Consider the following 20446-nt stretch of genomic DNA (forward strand, 5'->3'; position numbering starts at 1 on the left):
GCATCTCTTCTGAAGGGCTCATTTTCTCATCCCATTATGTCTCTGGCACAGTCATGCTTCTGAGTGTGGAAACCACATCCTCTAGGAGGGAGCGGAGGGGTTAATCGTGGGATGAATCTGCCCCCACTGACTCCTTCTCTCTCAAGCAGAAACTGTTCTATTTATCATCCTCTTATCTCACCAAGTGGGAGAGGAGATCACCTACTGACTCTAAGGTCACCGAAGGGACTTTTGTACCAAGCAAACCGCAAACATCATCTACTCTATCAGATGCTGAGTATCCAGATTATGATTTTTTAATTCGTCATTTCCCAATTGATGCTTTTGGCTACTTCATTCTCTACGAACATCTGCTCCAGAATAGTGCAGACGTAAAAGGGAAAAAACAATGCCATAACGACTGGCATTACTAGCAGAATTTCAGGGACTCGTATGACCTCCCAGTGAGAGCCCAGAGTCCCGATCAATCAACTATTTTTCTCCTCTTGGGGTTTCTGAAAAGTGCAGGCCGCAGGCAGGTTGTGCGGGCCTTAGATGCAGCATAAAGCCCACCCACCTGTGACAGTCCCACCCTCTCACACGCCCAGAGCACATGAGAACCTTCCCAGCGACACGGTCACACCAACGCCGTGGTCGGCAGGTTCCTCAGAGAGTCCCCGTGGCTTGGAGCTCTTCCTGAACGTGGTGAGCTTCCTCAAGCTGCCTGACCAGCTTTGTAGAGGGGAATCTCCCTTCTGCACCTCAGCCTTTATGGATGCTCAAAGGTCATACCAAGCCAGAACTCCCTCGTGGGGTCCCCGAAGCCTTCCACGTAGGTCCGCCAGCGCTTGAAGAAATCTAGCTGCCCAGTGTTCCGCCTCTGGAAGACCTGAAGAGGGAGATGGAAGTTTCCGTCTGACATACCTGGACAGACGTGGCTGAGTGACAGAGGGCAGCACAGTGGACTGGGGCTGCCCTGAGGATGGGCAGACAGGACAGAAGGTAAAACTGACAGATGTGGCGGTGGACTGCAAGTGGAGCTGAGAGAGAGAGGAGGACGTCAAGACTGCCTCTCGTGGTTTGGGCTCACAGCGCCGAGGGCATTTCACTCAGCCAGTCGCTGGGAAAGGGGCTGTGAGAGAGGACAGAGTGCAGCAGAGCTCATCTGGGGACCTGGTAAGTGTGAGTGACTTCTGAGGTATCCTGGTGAACGAAGATGCCATAGAAACCACTGAAAATAAGGGCTAGAGTTCTCAGGAGAGAGCCAGGCTGGACTTAGAAGGTGACTGTGTATCTGAGACAGTGCTGGGTGCTCAGCAAGTCCCCTTTCACTCTCCTCACCCCCGGAACACAGGGAGACTTTCTTTTTCAGCCTTTCTTGCAGCTCAGCTGGAACCATATGACTTGTTCCAACCACGAGACTGTAAGCAGCACAGCTTATGGGCTGGGGGTCTCCACACTCTCTCTTCCATTGCCCTGGGCCACGGGGCCACGGTGAAGGCCACATGATGACAGGGCAGGACCACAAGCTGTAATCAGCCTGAATTCCTGAGTCACCACTTACAAGTGACTTTGCACACATGAGAAAAAACCCTTTATGGGTTAAATAATTGAAATTTGGGGTTGGTTTCTTTGGGAAGAGACGGGGAGGGAGGAGAGAGCAGCTTGCCCACAACAATGCCAAGAGCTCCAAGTGGGAGCTCACCGCCAGCTCCTGAAGCACCAATCCCGGTCTGCTGGCCCAGGAGGCACTGAAGGAAGATGGCAATGGGTGAGAGTCCTGGCAGGGGGTTGGCGAGTCCATCATTTCTATTCCTGAGCCTCAGTCAGCTTGTGTTCCAACAGGTTAGAAGCGGGAAGGAGGTGTCTACCTCAGAGGTGCTGGGAGGACTCATGAGACAGGACACGTGAAAAGGATACAGAGCCTCTGAGCAGAACTTAGGGATGGTCATGGTGAACAACGACCCACTGCACTAACACTGCTCTTCCCTCTCCCATCGTTTCACGTGTCCGTCTTTTAGAGACGTCCCCTTCCTTTTCTGGCTTCCTTTGTTTCTTTTTTTCATTTATTCACTTGTGTAACAATCACTTGTTGAGCATTTGTTAAGCGCTGACTCCAGGGCAAGAATATACAATGCCATTTTACTGATGTGCAAGTTCAGAAAAGCAAACAGCCAGAGTCACACACAGCTAACTATTCAGTGGCTGATGCAAAGATAAAACACCGCCTCCTCATCTTTCCATGAGAAAGTCTGAAAGAAACAGTTCTACGGACCCTGCTGTTCAAAAAGCATGTCGTAAGATTCTGAGGCTAACTGTTAATTTCCTAGCACCTGGGACTACTCCTGTATCACCGACAGTGGAATCCTAGGGCAGATGTGGGCACCAATGTTTGGTTCCACACATCTTGCATCAAATTCCATTCCCACTGATATAATTAGTTATACTATAAGGTCAGTCTCAAATTTGATCCTGTCCTCCTAGGTCATAGGCTTTACAAAGGCATTTGGTCTCTATCTCTAATCAATGAACATAGTGCTCAAGCATTTTTTTATTTGTTTTTTTCTTTGTTTGTTTTACTGATGCTTCAGCTTGGCTAGGGGAACTCCAAAAAAAATGGTTCTGATGCTCTTGGCATCACTGTTTAGACCCAGCTCTATACTTAACTAGCGGTGTCCTTGGGCAAGTTAGTTAACCTTGACAGGCCTCACTTCTCTAAACTATTAGATCAAGATGTTAATAGCCCATTTGCCATTCTCTTAAATCAAGGCTTCAGCAAGGTCATCGATCATGATAAATCATAAAGTATAGAGGCCAGAGTCTGGCACATACAGATATAATAAGTGATTATTATATCTCAATAAATGTTAGCTTGCATTTTATGATATCAGATTCCAAATGAACTGACCCACGGGGATCATTTGTACATCTTGATCAGTCAGCCTTAACTGACTCAATCAGAATTTAGTCTATTCCCTTCTGTGAGGTGAAAATACCTTATAATGAACTATCTGGGGTAACAAAAGCCCCTTAGCAAGTAAGTCTCAAAGGAGAAAAAAATCTCTTTCTGCCTGGTTCTACACAACAGAGTTTCACTGCCCTCTAGAACTTACTCACAGTTCTGAATGACTAAACCAAGAGGGAAAAATGAAAATCTCATTTAAATGCCTGTGGAAAGAGCCTCTCATGTAGTCCTTAGGACTTGCAAGATGGAAAACAAAGATGGAAATATTTGAGACACTTAAGTGTTCCCTGATGGTCTTAATTCCAGCCTCCCACCCATAGCCTCAGTTAGCTCACGGCAGAGTTCTGGCCTGTTAATCAAATTGGGTTTCTGCTTCCTGGGATGGAGAAGAATCTCCTTAAAGGGATTTGAGAAGCTCAATTTAGAAGAGCGATGTATTCATATGATGATCATCTTTCAATGACAGCAGACTCCTGAACCCCCCAAAACATGGAAACCGTCAGTAAAAGATTTGGTAGAGAAGTTTTCAGGACTCCATATATTTTCTGGAGTGTGGTAGCTTTGAGGAGAACCCTATAGAATTTCAGTTCATGTATTATCTTCAGGAGTCTGGGTGAGAAAACAAGGCTTGGGAGGGGGTGGGGGACTGGCATTGTTTAGAGCCCAGAGTGATTTTGTTATTTCTGGAACTGACGTCTGTGTTCTGGTAAAGGTCACTTGCATGGGCAAGATGTAGAAGGCAAGATCCTTGAGGTTAGGGACTTTTGTCTGGTTCACTGCTGGTTCTTGAGTATGTAAAACAGTACTTGACCATAGTAGGCACTCAATAAATATTTGTGGAAAAATCATGGGTACTCCCAGGCAGACAGACTAGCAGGTCTCTTTTGAAAGGCTGCTCTAGACACACACCTCCTGCCCTGTGCGAGGCTGGCTTTCAAAAAGGTCACACTGGACAGTACAAACATCCTGCCAATGGACATTTATGGGCACAAACGCAGGGAACTGGCTTCAAGCCTGAAGGGACAGAATGCTTAGAGTTACAATGGTGCTGATGAGAAGCAGCAGGTACAGCCCTGGGAGTCTGGTCAGGTGGAAGGCCTCCCATGTTACATTCTGTTCCATTATTTTTATAAATCAGTCAGGAATTTCCCCCATCCAATCGCATTACTGCCTTTCAGCCATCAGATGCAGCTGTGTGGATAATAAGTTTTCTTCTTTGCTGCTGATTAGGCGGTATCATTTTATCCGTGGCTGTTCAAGTGTCTTTGGTTTTGCAGGCCCCTGAGCAAAGGTGTAAATGAACATAGTTGGAGCTCTGTGAGATCATGCTTTCTCCTCCCCACAGCGAGTGGTAGAAGCACAGTGGGTAAGACTGCAGGCTGGTTTGGAGCAGTGAGAGCCTCTCTCTGTTCGGGTACAGGAAGAAGGGGGTGGGGGAGATGGAAAGATCAGATTGAAACTCTCAAAAGCAGCTCATCATATAATTGGATCAGGCAGATGCAATCAAAGAAGGTACCATGTGGTTTACTGGCCCACAGAGAGTAAAACCTCCACACGGAAGAGGGACGGTCAGAACATTGCCAAGTTTCCTTCTCTCAGGTTTTAGCCTTTCGTATCAAAGTTCCAAAGGCCTTGCTTCTGTACTGTGGAGCCAGGATACAGAACTTGGACAACGGCTCCAATTCAGAGGACTGAGCCCACAAAGAGGCCATGTGTTTCCATCTTGGATGGCCTGAGATGACCCATTGGGAAGACCAATGACCCAGGAGGCTGGAGTCCTAAAATCTGGTCCCAACTTTGTTATTAACTCATGCGACTTAGCCAAGGCACTTCTCCTCCTGGGCTTCAATTTCCCTATCTATAAAATATGAACAATAATCTCTCTCACTTACTCTACAGCTTATGTGTGAGGGTCATGTTTATGAGAGTTCTTTGCACAGAGTAAAATGTAGGTTAACACAAGGGTAAAGGTCATTAGTAGACAGTGATAAACCCACAAGCCTTCCCAATCATCAGCCTTAGTTTACAAAGCCTGCTCTATCCCAGGAGTGAAGTACTTTGGGCTCTATTCTTCCAGTGGGGTGGGATCTCTTTAAAAACAGCAGCAAGCCACCAAAGCTCCTCCCTCCCATGTATGAAGAAGAAATAGAGCTTCCTGGCCTGAGAAACAAGACATTGCCCAGGGCTCTGTGTGACTCACGATCCAGCCGCCTCCATCCGTGTCCATGTCACAGTACACCTGCAGGGGCCGACTGGCATCCCCGTGCAGGTAGATGGTATAGAGACCACTGGCGACGTTGCTATTCTGCTGAACTTGACTGCAGTCCGAAGGGTGTGGAAAACGGGCACCAACTGGCAGCCAAGCAGAGGGACAGTGTCGTTGGGAGAAGGGCAAGGGAGGAGGGGAGTGGGGCTTGTCCCCTATTTTAACATTATTATGTTTAGAAATTATTTTGGAACCTCCTACTATTTTGCTTCTTCCAATTCTTCACTCACATCTTTTGTTTTCTCACTCATTCTGCTCTCATCAAACCCTCCAAATGTATTAGAAATAAGGTCAAGTTCACATCATTTCCTCCTCCTCCAACCCAACTCCCCTCTCACCAAGTAACACTCTATTTCACTCCCCTCCTTTGTCTCTCTACCATGGGATGGATTTCTTTTGAACTCATGACCCCACTTCCATTTCCCCCTGTCTAGAGAAATCCAGAATTCTGTAGCCACTTGCTCTTCCTTGGACACCTCTCTGGCCCCTCCAATGTTTGTCCTTCACTGCATTCTTATTCAGAGTGCATGAGCTCACGTTACCTGTGGAAAGGGTGGTGGATACACTCCTGCTCCGGCGATCACCCTTAAAGGCAACCAAGGAGACAGGGAGGGTGACACCCTGCTCAAGGCCTTGCAACTCAAACCTCTGGTCCCCTCTTCGAAGCTGCACCTCCTACCAAACAAAGGAGACAGTAGACATTCATTTATCACCCCCAGCACCCTAGGTGTCAATAACATTCCCTGGTGCTAATGACAGAAGCTCCCTGGGAGGGTAGAGTTTTGTCTCTTTGAGGGCTCATTGGCAACCCAGAATCCAAGTAGGTTCTAGCTGCTTCTCTGAAGGGCTGTGCCATGGAGACTCAGCACTTCTGGGAATTCTAGCTGGAAACCAGCACCTGGCACTGCCACTGGGAGAGCACCCACTAGGTGTCCTGGTGACCTCTGCCCCCCAGATACATGCTGGGGCACCAACCTCAGCCACCACTGGAAGCAACAGGCTGGCAACACCAGGCTGAGAAGTTAATGGGGAAGGTGAAGCGGGCTATGGTTATCTGTGAGGCAGGGAGATAGTTGGTTTTTCACTGACCTTTCTTTTGAAACTCTTACACCCTCTATAAACATAGGGTGAACTTTCCTGGCAGGACTGTCATAAGCAATAACTGAGATAATGAATAAATCAAGGGGCCCTTCCTTCTCTCCTCCCTCCCTTCTTTTTTCCTTGTGAAGGAGACAGAATAATAACTTTACACTTGGACAAGTTACGAAAATGTGCTGGCCTTCAGATCCCAGATGGGAGGTATAATTCTTGAAATAAGGGTTAATCAATTCATTCAATAAATATTTATTGAACACCAACCATGTTCTAAGTTCCAAGCACTTTAGATAGTCAAAACAGACAAAAATTCCCTGTCCTCATGGTGCTAACATTTATTGGAGAAGACAGACATTAAACAAAATAATACGGAGCAGATTGTGTGGCCAGCAGATATGTGACGGTCAGCTAGGAAGGAGCAGGCACAAAGGTTAGTCCTATAAAATGACACCACATGGGACTTCCCTGGTGGTGCAGTGGTTAAGAATCCACCTGCCAATGCGGGTTCGAGCTCTGGTCCACGAAGATCCCACATGCCGCGGAGCAACTAAGCCCATGAGCCACAACTACTGAGCCTGCGCTCCAGAGCCCACAAGCCACAACTGCTGAAGACCGCGCACCTAGAGCCTGTGCTCCACAACAAGAGAAGACACTGCAATGAGAAGCCCGTGCACAGTAACAAAGAGTAGCCCTCACTCGCCACAACTAGAGAAAGCCCACATGCAGCAACAAAGACCCAACACAGCCATAAATAAATAAATTAATTATTTTTTAAAAAAATGAGACCACACATAAATTGTTCACAAATGACCAAGTTTAGCATTGTCCCTTGCACATAGATGGTGATCAATAAGGATCAACGCGTTCATCAGCAGGTTGCCATGGGGCCACCTATCAAGCTGGTTGGCCCAAGTGAGTTGCTTCAGAGGGAGAGGCTGGGCAGGGGCAGAAGAGAAAAGACAAGGAGCATCCAGTACCTTGACAGTGCCATCTGGGAACTGGTAGGTCAGAATATAGCCATCGATCTGAACAGAAGGGGGTGTCCAGGTCAATACCCCACCAGACTGTGTTACAAAAGACGGATGAAGGTTTTGGGGCGGGTCAATGTCTGTATATAAAACACCAAGTAATTATTATTACTAAGGTAATGAGAAAAGGTAATTTTTGAGGTGTTGGCTTATGTTTTCTCCCTATATATCCTCCCATTTTTCTTCCTCCCATCAAGCAGGTAGCAGGCTCCATTCTTCCTTGCCACAAGGCCTTTAGGATCCGTGTTTCTAAAAGTATAAACCCGCCGACGGGGCTTCCCTGGTGGCGCAGTGGTTGAGAGTCCGCCTGCCGATGCAGGGGACGCGGGTTCATGCCCCAGTCTGGGAAGATCCCACATGCCGCGGAGCAGCTGGGCCCGTGAGCCATGGCCGCTGAGCCTGCGTGTCCGGAACCTGTGCTCCTCAACGGGAGAGGCCACAACAGTGAGAGGCCCGCGTACCACACACACACACACACACACACACACCAAAAAAAAAAAAAAAAAAAAAAAAAAAAAACAAACAAACAAAAAAAACCCGCTGAGGACAAGAGGATTAAGGAACAGGGAGTTGGGTGAGTCCCTGAGGGAGTGAACCTGGGCTCCCACTTTCCCAGCAGATCTCCAGAGAGCAGTGGGTATGAGCAATCTCTATCAGCAGACAGATTCCCCGAGATGGCAGGGCTCCCAAAGTGGCAAAGAAGGATGAGGGAAGGCAGATCTGGAAGGTCCCTGCACACAGAGGCACTCAGCAAATAGCTACCCAGAAGGATGACCAAAATACTGGACGGGACTCCCTGGCCTTGGAAAACCACCCAAGACCTTACATACAGCCCTGGGGAAGGAGCGTGACCCTAAATTTCCTGAGATTTCCAACTAACAAGCAGAATGGGAGCTTATGATGGAAATTAAGTTGGGATAGAAATATAAAGTTGGGGGAATTCCCTGGCAGTCCAGTGGTTAGAACTCCACGCAGGGGTCCCTGGTTTGATCCCGGGTCAGGGAACTAAGATCCCACAAGCCTCATGGTGGCACAGCCAAAAAAAAAATATATATATATATATATATATATAAAGTTCTATGTCTTATATAACTAAGTATGCAGTCTAACTTGCATACCCTGTACAGAACGGGGAAGTGGGGGAGGTGCTTGTATAAAGGAGGAGAGAAAGGAAGGGTAGTAGAGATGTAGGAAAAGCAGAGATTTCTTCTGGCTGCTATGCACTTTCCCACTTAAACACCAGAGGGAAAGTAAGTGTGTGTGTGTGTGTGTGTGTGTGTGTGTGTGTGTGTGTGCACTGTAGATCAGGAAAACTAAATCTCAGCAAAAATTCTAGTCAACACCACAATAATTGGTCAGATGACTCATTTTTTTAACCAAACAAGATATGAATGGAAATTTCCATTTTGAAAAATCATTATCATAGGAGGTAATTTTAATTTAGAAGTTTCCAAAAAAGACGTCTCCAAGCTATTTTCTACGCAGTAGCATTTCAGCTGAGAACTGAATTGCACTATTTTAATAGAAATCAGGCAGCTGTTGCTTTGAATTAGTATGTTTTGACAAATGTTGAGTTTCCGTAACATCAGCTTAATGTGACTTTCTAAAACATAATACCTGGTATGGATTTTCTTCCATCCATCACACGGAAAAACTGAATTTCCTGCTTTCAAAATCAAAGCAAAATCTTAACTATTTAAATATCTCAAGTTGGCTTCTGCTACCTCTTTGACTGCCCACCCATCCCTGGGTTATGAACTTCAGATGTCGTCTTAGTTATTTCCACATTTCTACAAAGTAGAAAGAGGAAATATTTTTGTCTTTAAAAATGGGGAAAGTGAAGCAAAGAGAAGATAAAGAAGGAAGAGTGGAAGGAAGGAATAAAGGAAAGAAGAAGAGACAGGAAGACAGAGAGAGAGGGGAAGGAGGAAGGGAGGGAAGGGTAGGGGAGAAGGAAGGAGGAAGGTCCTGGTTGCCTCGGGATAGCAGCACTGGATATCAGCAATGGGATGTGGAAAAGAGTTTTTCTTTCTACATATCTTTGCTTAGTTTGAAAATTTTTACTATAAGCATGTATTACTTCTTTGATTAAAAACTTCTGTTCATTGCAACTAACAAAAATAATAAAGGAGTCAAGACACCTCTAATGCCAGTGGCCACACATGGCGTACTCTGCCACACAGGGGACGGCCCAGGCCTTGCCCAGACTGTCTAAAGAGGCCCATGGACTTCAGGGTGGGCTCAGTCATCCCGTCAGGTCCCTCTGAGGCCTAATCGCCGTGATGCTCGGCGACACCAGGGGCCTCATCACACACAGAAAAGACAAGCAGTCCAGGCTCCTTTGGTTACCAACTGTAGTAAGGGGATGAAGATGCTCTACCACTGCCCCCAGTCTGGAGATGGAAGCAGAAGAGGCTGCTTGCCTCCCTCTTCCCTAAACTGAGGCCCAGCCAGGTTCTCATAGCCAGGGCAGAGAGCCTGGGAGCTGGGCTGGGTGAGGGGGGTAGGAAGAGAGGCTACCTTTTGCACAGCCATCTTGAAGAGTCATACAGTCTTTCTTTCACACCACTTCCTCTACACTCTTTCATGTTCATCTGAACTGTCCGGACAACATACATTACCTTAAAAAGGTGAAAAGGGAAGCACTTTGAAGAATGCCCACAGGTAAAACACCATGTTCCCTGCTCCCCTCCCCAGCCGAGGTGGAGGAAGACTGTTTCCTGATAGGAGAAAAGAGTTTGATATTCCCGTCATCCCTGACAGTACCTGTCGGGGCCGTGGTGTCAGCCTTCCTGCTCTCCCGGACTCCCTTCTGGGCCCACACGTGCACCGTGTACTCCATGCCCGGCCTCAGGCCCGTCAGGACGGTGCTGCTCTGCTCCTTCCCCACTGGAACCTCCCCGGAGTCTCCATCAGCAGACGTGTAGCGCACCAGGTACCTGTCAATCACGGCCTGCACCAGGTCCCAGGAGACGGTGGCCGTGTTCTCTGTCACCTGGTCGGTCACCAGGTTTTGGGGACTGTCAAGGTCTGAAAGGAAACATGCTGATCAATATGCACTATTTATAGGCCACAGAGTGTAGAAGCTCACGGCCATTTTTCTTGGGGTGACACTCTTTCCTGTTTTGTGGTTTTTCCATCTTGCATGCTCTAACTGCATCATGGACATATGTCTTCTCTCCCCAGAAAGACTTTGACTCCTCAAGGAGAAAGCACAGTAGACCAAAATCTAAGCAACTATACTATTACCTCTACCAAGAGTTCAGCAAAACAAATTTCTTTTCTCGTTTGATAAATATATGTCAAAACGCCTGGCTTCCCTGGTGGCGCAGTGGTTGAGAGTCCGCCTGCCAATGCAGGGGACACGGGTTCTTGCCCCAGTCCAGGAAGATCCCACATGCCACAGAGCAGCTGGGCCCATAAGCCATGGTGGCTGAGCCTGCGCGTGCGGAGCCTGTGCTCCGAAATGGGAGAGGCCACAACAGTGAGAGGCTTGCATACAGGAAAAACAAACAAACAAAAAAAGCCCAGGCAGTGTGCAGGATCCAGTTCAAGAAGACATGTTCTCTGCTCACAAGCAGCTAATACTGATAATTTTGTTTCTAGCATCATGTCAACGAAGACCTCCCATTTCATACAAGAAGATTCTACCAGCCAGATGCAATTGTAAGCTCCCAGAGGAAGAGGGCTGTATTCTACTCCCTCGGGGTTCCCACTGCCTAGTAAGGAAAAGGGCCCATGGAAAATTCTCAATATATGTTGTTAAGTGAATTAGCAAAATTAAAATCGAGTTTTAATATCCTTTAGCATATATAGATTCACTTGTAATGCTGGTTTGCTGGCTAAATCATGGTACAGAAATGTAATCATACATCTCTTTCACAATAAAATGAGAATATAACCTAGAAATTATACCAGAAAATAACACAATATTGTAAATCAACTATACTTCGATTAAATAAAAGAGCATGTAAGTACCGCGCGCTAACCAATTGCATCACTGGAGGGACACATACAGACTGAAGTGAGGCGATGGAAAAAGATATTCCATACAAATGGAAATCAGAAGAAAGCTGGAGTAGCAATTCTCATATCAGACAAAATAGACTTTAAAATAAAGACTATTACAAGAGACAAAGAAGGACACTACATAATGATCAAGGGATCGATCCATGAAGAAGATATAACAATTGTAAATATTTATGCACCCAACATAGGAGCACCTCAATACATAAGGCAAATACTAACAGCCATAAAAGGGCAAATCAACAATAACACAATCATAGTAGGGGACACCCCACTTTCACCAATGGACAGATCATCCAAAATGAAAATAAATAAGGAAACAAAAGTTTTAAATGATACATTAAACAAGATGGACTTAATTGATATTTATAGCACATTCCATCCAAAAACAACAGAATACACATTTTTCTCAAGTGCTCATGAAACATTCTCCAGGATAGATCATATCTTGGGTCACAAATCTAGCCTTGGTAAATTTAAGAAAATTGAAATCATCAAGTATCTTTTGCAACCACAACACTCTGAGACTAGATATCAATTACAGGAAAAAATCTGTAAAAAATACAAACATATGGAGGCTAAACAATACATTACTTAATATGAAGTGATCACTGAAGAAATCAAAGAGGAAATCAAAAAATACTTAGAAACAAATGACGATGGAGACATGACAACCCAAAACCTATGGGATACAGCAAAAGCAGTTCTAAGAGGGAAGTTTATAGCAATACAATCCTACCTTAAGAAACAGGAAACATCTTGAATAAACAACCTAACCTTGCACCTAAAGCAATTAGAGAAAGAAGAACAAAAAATCCCCAAATTTAGCAGAAGGAAAGAAATCATAAAGATCAGATCAGAAATAAATGAAAAAGAAATGAAGGAAACGATAGCAAAGATCAATAAAACTAAAAGCTGGTTCTTTGAGAAGATAAACAAAATTGATAAACCATTAGCCAGACTCATCAAGAAAAAAGGGAGAAGACTCAAATCAATAGAATTAGAAATGAAAAAGGAGAAGTAACAACGGACACTGTAGAAATACAAAAGATTATGAGAGATTACTACAAGCAACGGTAGGCCAACAAAATGGACAACCTGGAAGAAATGGACAAATTCTTAGAAATGCACAACATGCCAAGACTGAACCAGGAAGAAATAGAAAATATGAACAGACCAATCACAAGCACTGAAATTGAAACTGTGATTAAAAATCTTCCAACAAACAAAAGACCAGGACCAGATGGCTTCACGGGCGAATTCTATTAAACATTTAGAGAAGAGCTTACACCTATCCTTCTCAAACTCTTCCAAAAGATAGAAGAGGGAGGAACACTCCCAAACTCATTCTATGAGGCCAACATCACCCTGATACCAAAACCAGACAAAGACGTCACAAAGAAAGAAAACTACAGGCCAATATCACTGATGAACATAGATGCAAAAATCCTCAACAAAATACTAGCAAACAGAATCCAACAATACATTAAAAGGATCATACACCACAATCAAGTGGGGTTTATTCCAGGAATGCAAGGATTCTTCAATATACGCAAATCAATCAACGTGATACACCATATCAACAAACTGAAGGAGAAAAACCATATGATCATCTCAACAGATGCAGAGAAAGCTTTTGACAAAATTCAACACCCATTTATGATAAAAAACCCTGCAGAAAGTAGGCATAGAGGGAACTTTCCTCAACATAAAAAAAGGCCATATAGGACAAACCCACAGCCATCATTGTTCTCAGTGGTGAAAAACTGAAACCACTTCCACTAAGATCAGGAACAAGACAAGGTTGCCCACTCTCACCACTCTTTGTTTTTTTTTTTTTTTTTTTTTTTTTTGCGGTATGCGGGCCTCTCACTGCTGTGGCCTCTCCCGTTGCGGAGCACAGGCTCCGGACGCGCAGGCTCAGCAGCCATGGCTCACGGGCCCAGCCGCTCCGCGGCACGTGGGATCCTCCCGGACCGGGGCACGAACCCGTGTCTCCTGCATCGGCAGGCAGACTCTCAACCACTGCGCCAAGAGGGAAGCCCTCACCACTCTTATTCAACATAGTTTTGGAAGTTCTATCCACAGCAACCAGAGAAGTAAAAGAAATAAAAGGAAAGATGAATGGATAAAGAAGATGTGGCACATATATATATACAATGGAATATTACTCAGCCATAAAAAGAAACGAAATTGAGTTATCTGTAGTGAGGTGGTTGGACCTAGAGTCTGTCATACAGAGTGAAGTAAGTCAGAAGGAGAAAAACAAATACCGTATGCTAACACATATACATGGAATCTAAGAAAAAAAAGAATGTCATGAAGAGCCTAGGGGTAGGACGGGAATAAAACACAGACCTACTAGAGCATGGCCTTGAGGATATGGGGAGGGGGAAGGGTAAGCTGTGATGAAGTGAGAGAGTGGCATGGACATATATACACTACCAAACATAGGGTGGATAGCTAGTGGGAAGCAGCCGCATAACACAGGGAGATCAGGTCGGTGGTTTGTGAGCACCTAGAGGGGTGGGATAGGGAGGGTGGGAGGGAGGGAGACGCAAGAGGGAAGAGATATGGGAACATATGTATATATATAATTGATTCATTTTGTTGTAAAGCAGAAACTAACACACCATTGTAAAGCAATTATACTCCAATAAAGATGTTAAAAAAAATAGAGCATAACATAGAAATTACCCTTATCCTCCAAACTAGAATTATCATATGATTCATTTACAGTAAAGTAAACCACATACAACTACTCACTTTGGTGTATATAAGGTCTACTTTTTTGAACTTGAATTTTGAACATATTCTGATTAATATTAATGACATGTCACTTCATTTCCTTTTTCCAATCACAAACTCAATAGGAGACCCTCAATACTGAACAAAAGATTCATACACTCAGAGGAACAGTGGCTGGACATACCATGCAGTCATGGAAGACTTGTAGCTTGGAGATTGCCAAGTAGACCTGACTTGTAAAGAAACCAGTTAAAGGGAAATAAGAGATGGCTTGTAGTCTGTTATGAAGGAACACCATCATGCTCTTCAATAAATCATCAACTCTGCCAGTGTGAGTTCAGGAAAACAAAACATGACCAGCCATCGGCTTAACAGGACAGGGCTTACATTCCCGAAGAAAGATGCTCCATCACCTGTCAGGGCCATGGTGTCGGCCTTCCTGCTCTCCTGGTCCCCCTTCTGGGCCCACACGTGCACCGTGTACTCCACGCCCGGCCTCAGGCCCGTCAGGACGGTGCTGCTCTGCTCCTTCCCCACCGGAACCTCCCTGGAGTCTCCATCAGCAGAGGTGTAGCACACCAGGTACCTGTCAATCACGGCCTGCACCGGGTCCCAGGAGATGGTGGCCGTGTTCTCTGTCACCTGGTCGGTCACCAGGTTTTGGGGGCTGTCAATGTCTGAAAGGAAAAGTACACTATTAATAAGCACCAAAGAGTGAGACGATGTTTCTTGGGTGAGGTAGCCTCCGTTCTAATGTTTTTCCCATCTCCTTTGTGGATTTTCAGTTGTTCCATGGCTGTAGATCTCACACAGCTGGACTCTTAGTTCCTCAAGGAGGCAGCACAGGACAGCAGAATGAGCACTAGATCAGAGTCACAAGAGCTACATTCCAGTCCCAGCCTGAGAGGCAGAGTGGAGGCGCAGGAGGAACGTTGGGCTGAAGCCAGGGAACCAGGCCCAGCTCTGCCATCAGACAGCAGTGGCCCTGAACAACTCTGCTGCCTCTGGCTGGGTGTCCATTCCTCATTTGTAAAATGTGGGCCTTGCCAAACAGATTTTAAGGTACCATAATATCCCATGAATATTCCACAAATCTGACTCCATGAATCATCAGCTAACTTTGTGAATTGTAGAAATCATTCACTTCTCTGTATCTGAGGTTTCTCAACTGTAAAATGGGCATATTGACTCTTGCTCTACCCATCTCAACAAAGTCCTCTGAGTACCAACTACATGAGGAATATAATTCTCATTCCTTGCTGGTAGGAATGTAAAATAGTGCCACCGCACTGGAAACAATTTGGCAGCTCCTCAAAAAGTTAAACATAGAATTACCATATGACCCAGGAATTCCACTCCAAAGTATACTGCCAAAAGAATTGAAAACATATGTCCATACAAAAATTTGTACACAAAAACTCGTAGCATCATTATTTATAATAGTCAAAAAATGGAAACAACCCAAATGCTCATAAACTGACAAATGGATAAATAAAATGTATTATATCCATATAATGGAATATTATTCAGCAATGAAGTGAAATATTGACACAAGCTACAACATGGATGAACCTTGAAAATATTATGCTTAGTGAATGAAGCCAGTCACAAAAGGCCACATATTATATGAATCCATTTATATGAAATGTCCAGAATAAGGAAATCTCTAGAGATAGAAAGTAGTAGTTTCCTAAGGCTGGGGGAAGTAGGGATGGGAAAGACTGCTAATGGTATGGGGTTAGCTTCTGGGGTGATGAAAATATTCTGAATTAGACAGTGGTGATGGTTGCACTACTCTGCACATACTAAAAACCACTGACTTACACACTTTAAAAGGGTAGATTTTATAGTATGTAAATTATAATTCAATAAGTCTGTTCTTAAAAAATGAGGAAACAGAGATGAAAGAACTTTAAAAAGTATGAACCGTTACTGTATAAAAATGCAAGCTTAGGATCCTCAGAACAGAGCACACAGTACTCAAAGAGGATTTATCCACCAAGAAAGCAATAGCACTTCGCTGTTCCAAAGAGATTACAGCAAAAGCCATTTCCCTAAAGTACTTAGCTCACAGACCCTAACATGTGGTTTCTTTTTATTTCTTCCCTTTCAAGAAGATATATTTAATGATTGATCACAAAGGAAATATACAATTGGAGGAACAGTGGGAGGATAAAACCAATCACCATTTACCTTCACAAGATCAAAGTACATGGCCAAATATGAGCTCTTCATTATGATATAATGTGTAAAAACGGAGTGAGGGTTGGTGTGTGGTTTGACAGGAGTCTACCATCTTGCTCTTCCATAAATCATCAATTCTGCCAGTTTTAGAACAGAAAAACAAAACTTGACCTGCCATAGACAGTATGACACGGCTTACATTTTCAAAGAATGATGCTCCATTACCTGTCAGGGCCGTGGTGTTGGCCTTCCTGCTCTCCTGGACTCCCTTCTGGGCCCACACGTGCACCGTGTACTCCACGCCCGGCCTCAGGCCCGTCAGGATGGTGCTGCTCTGCTCCTTCCCCACCGGAACCTCCCCGGAGTCTCCATCAGCAGAGGTGTAGCGCACCAGGTACCTGTCAATCACAGCCTGCACCGGGTCCCAGGAGACAGTGGCCGTGTTCTCTGTCACCTGGTCAGTCACCAGGTTTTGGGGGCTGTCGATTTCTTTTTAAAAAGGAAAGGCTGAACTTTAGAGCCAAGTGGGGACATCCCACCTCCCCATCATCATTCACGTTATCTTTATTAACAATACAATTCCACTGAAAACATTCTCCAGGGAAACAAGCCATTGGATATTAAAACTGGAAGGAATTAGATCTTCTCCAAATTTATCAACATGGAAATTTTCTGTCTTTCTAGTTCCCACGAAAATAAAAATCTCCTGAGCAACAAGATAAGCCACCCAAATGGCGACTGAAACAACCTCTTTTGTTATCTCCATGGTATCTAGCTATCTTGTTTCACAGAATTTGAGAGCTGAGAAGTTACATCTTTCAAGCTTCTTCTCTTGTATAAAAGGGGAGGAGAAGGGAGACCCAGCAAAATGAAAAGACTCCGAGATCCAACTGTTTTATTGTGTTAAAACCTAGGAATTTTGAGCCCTCCCACCTTCTCAAGGACTTTGTTCCCTTTCATCTACCCTCTTATCTGCAGCATCAAGCTCTCCTCCTCTACCATTATTCCCAGAAAAACAAGCTCTAGATCTCTCATCCCCCTGCTCCTCATAACTGATAGACTTCTCAGGAGAACCGTCTGCATATCTCAGTTTCACTCCTCACCTCAATGAAGTTTGGCATTTTCTACAGCACACCACTACAACTGCTAGTCTAGGTCACCAACAAATTCATGTTGCCAAATCCTATGGACACTTGCCATCCTCACATTACTCGACATTTGAGCAGCATTTATCACAGCTGAGCCACTCCCTCTGTCTTGAAACACTCTCGGCTCTTGGCTTTCATGACTACACACTCCCCTGGGTTTCTCCTAAGCCCTAACTCCTCCTCTTCAGTCTCCTTCATCAGCAACCTGAAAATGTCGGGGTGCCCAAGGTTTCCTCTCTCCCTCTCTCTCTACAGGTGATCTCACCCATGTCCACAGCTTTCAATACCAGCCAGATGCTCACAGCTCCCCAGTATGTATCAACTCTTGACTTGTGTCTACAACAGCATATCCACCACAGTGCCTAGCATATATTAGACACTCAATAAATATTTGTGGAATCAATAAATAAGTCACTCAGTTAACCAAGGAATCTCATGAGTATCTCAAGCTCAAATATCTAAAAGTCTTAACGTTCCTCCTCAAACCTATTTATCGCTCAGAAGATGATGCCCCAATCTTCCATGTTACTCAAGTCAAAAACACAGGTCATACTTGGTCCCTCAATTTCTTCCTGTCCCACACCGCATCCATCAACAAATACTGTCATTTATGCCTCCAAAATATGGGCCCAGATATCCCCTTTTCTCATCCTTACTGCCATAACACTTGTCCAAATCATCACCACCTCTCCCCCGACTTTATTAAACTTCCCCCTTCTACCCTTATCATTTCTTCCATTTATTCTCCTCACTCTGGCATGAATAACTGTTTAACAATGAATATCGCATCATGCCACTCTTGTTCTAATAAATGTAGCACGCTCCCTCTTTGAAGTTCCATGTGGTCTTGCATGATCTGACCCTTCCTCCTTCCCCCCATCGTCTCATGCCACTTTCTCTCCCATCCTCTATGCTCCAGCGACACCAGCCTCCTTTCAGTTCTTCAACCATCTCATGCTGTTCCAGCTCAGGGCCATCACACATATTCTTCCCCAAATGGCTAGTTTTCCCCAATACGCATTCTCCCCTTCCTCTGCAAGCACACTGCCCAACAGATCTCTCTGCAACGATGGGAATAGTCCATAATCTGCACTGCCCAATACAGTAGCAATTAGTCACATGTGGCTACTGACTATTGGAAATGTGGCTAGTGTGACTGAGCAAATAATTTTTAAATTTTTGTTAATTAACTAAAATTTAAAGAGCCACATGTAGCTAGTGGCCACTGTGTTGGGTGGGATAGTAGAACGGAATTGTAAGCTGGGCACACAGCCCTCCAGCTAAAGACTTCATTTCCCAGCCCCCCTTGTACTGAGGTCTGGCACTGTGTCTTGGATCTGGCCAGTGGAATGTGAGAAGTGATGTGTGCAGTGCAGTCATGCTCTTCCCTTTCCATTACCCCTTTCCACTGGCTGGAGTGAGGATAGGTGATGACCATGTAGATGCAGGCATCTCCCTAGGAATGGCTGAGCAACAATACAGAAGGAGCATAGGTCTCCTGTACCACGGAGATACCCTATCGGCCTTGGTCCCTTACACTCTGACCATTCCACAAGAGAGAAATAAACTTCTTTCTTATTTAAGCCACTGTTACTTGGGTGTTTCTGTCAATGTGTATCTTAACTATTGCTCCCCCATTCCATCCTTGCCCTGTTATTCTCTACACCTACACCATGTTCAACTTGTTCATAGAATTTATTATAATTTATACTTATAAATGTGTTTGCTTGTTGATTGTCTTTCCCACTGGACTTCAAGAGAGGAGGAAGCATATTTATTTCGTTCACTGCTGTAGCCCAGGCCTGGCACTTATAAATGTTCATTAAAATTTAGCTACGGGTTGAAATGAACACAGAGCTCCAGCTGCCAAGGGTAACACTTGTTCCTTTAAACTAAGCACCATATATTAAGTAAAAAATAAAATAGCTTGCCACAAAAAAGTACTTTAACCCAGTGTTTTTAAGAATTTTATATTGGCTTTAACTTATTCCCTATGATTTCCTATAACTGATTAAAAACACAGGCTTTGGAAAACAGTTTTAAGACATTCATGGAACTGCTCAGTACTGAGTCCATTACTGTGCTTTGTTCTTTCTTTAGGTGAACAGAGTTCTTTTTACAGCAAACTCTCCTAAAATAGTCTACAGTCCTTGAGGTCACGGGCCACAAAAGCAGCAGTGCCAATAATTCAACAGTAGTATATCAGCCCACAGTAAAAACCCTAGTTTGCTTTTCTCTTCTCTCCTGTTACCTGTCGGGGCCGTGGTGTCGGCCTTCCTGCTCTCCCGGTCCCCCTTCTGGGCCCACACGTGCACCGGTCCCCCTTCTGGGCCCACACGTGCACCGTGTACTCCACGCCCGGCCTCAGGCCCGTCAGGACGGTGCTGCTCTGCTCCTTCCCCACCGGAACCTCCCCAGAGTCTCCGTCAGCAGAGGTGTAGCGCACCAGGTACCTGTCGATGACAGCCTGCACGGGGTCCCAGGAGATTGTGGCCCTGTTCTCTGTCACCTGGTCGGTCACCAGGTTTTGGGGGCTGTCAATGTCTGAAAGGAAAATGAGGATCAAAAACACTATTACTAGAGTGAGATCTTGTGGCCATGCTGTTTGGGTTGGGGCAGCTTCCTTTTCTTAAAATCTTCCTATCTCACATGTCAGTTTCCAATTGTTTCATGGATGTAGACCTCTTTCTACATCTGGACTTGTGGGTTTTCAAGGAGGCAGAACAGGACAGCAGAATGAGTAGTAGGACCAGAGTCAGAAGAGCTGTGGCCCTGGACAACTCTGCTGCCTCCAGCTGGGCTTCAGTTTCTTGATCTGTAAACCTGAACTCCAGGTTGGATGGACTCCAAGGTTCCTTCAAGAACTAATGTGCCATGCATGCATCTCATTTCATAAATTACTAACTTGTTTTGTGAACTTGGGCAAGGCACTTCACTTCTCCGCATTTGTAATGTTGAGTTGTTAATAGTTATTATACATATCTCTCTGAGTAGTTCTGAAAACCAA

The 20446-nt window shown here is 44.9% G+C and overlaps 1 protein-coding gene across 1 annotated transcript in view; it reads right to left on the reverse strand.

Annotated features, from left to right (window-relative positions):
• TNN (tenascin N) overlaps positions 1 to 20446 on the reverse strand; it is a 57507-nt gene that overhangs the window by 7732 nt on the left and 29329 nt on the right. Inside the window, exons 8-16 of the mRNA XM_059059916.2 lie at positions 19755 to 19983; positions 19691 to 19719; positions 16517 to 16780; positions 14521 to 14784; positions 10100 to 10363; positions 7283 to 7413; positions 5753 to 5885; positions 5145 to 5296; positions 772 to 868 (exon numbers count right to left, since the gene is read on the reverse strand). Of these exons, the coding sequence (XP_058915899.1) occupies positions 772 to 868; positions 5145 to 5296; positions 5753 to 5885; positions 7283 to 7413; positions 10100 to 10363; positions 14521 to 14784; positions 16517 to 16780; positions 19691 to 19719; positions 19755 to 19983 (1563 nt within the window). The remainder of the gene's footprint in view (positions 1 to 771; positions 869 to 5144; positions 5297 to 5752; positions 5886 to 7282; positions 7414 to 10099; positions 10364 to 14520; positions 14785 to 16516; positions 16781 to 19690; positions 19720 to 19754; positions 19984 to 20446) is intronic.

The sequence above is a fragment of the Kogia breviceps genome, chromosome 1 (genome assembly GCF_026419965.1).
Source record: "Kogia breviceps isolate mKogBre1 chromosome 1, mKogBre1 haplotype 1, whole genome shotgun sequence".
Lineage (NCBI taxonomy): Eukaryota > Metazoa > Chordata > Mammalia > Artiodactyla > Physeteridae > Kogia > Kogia breviceps.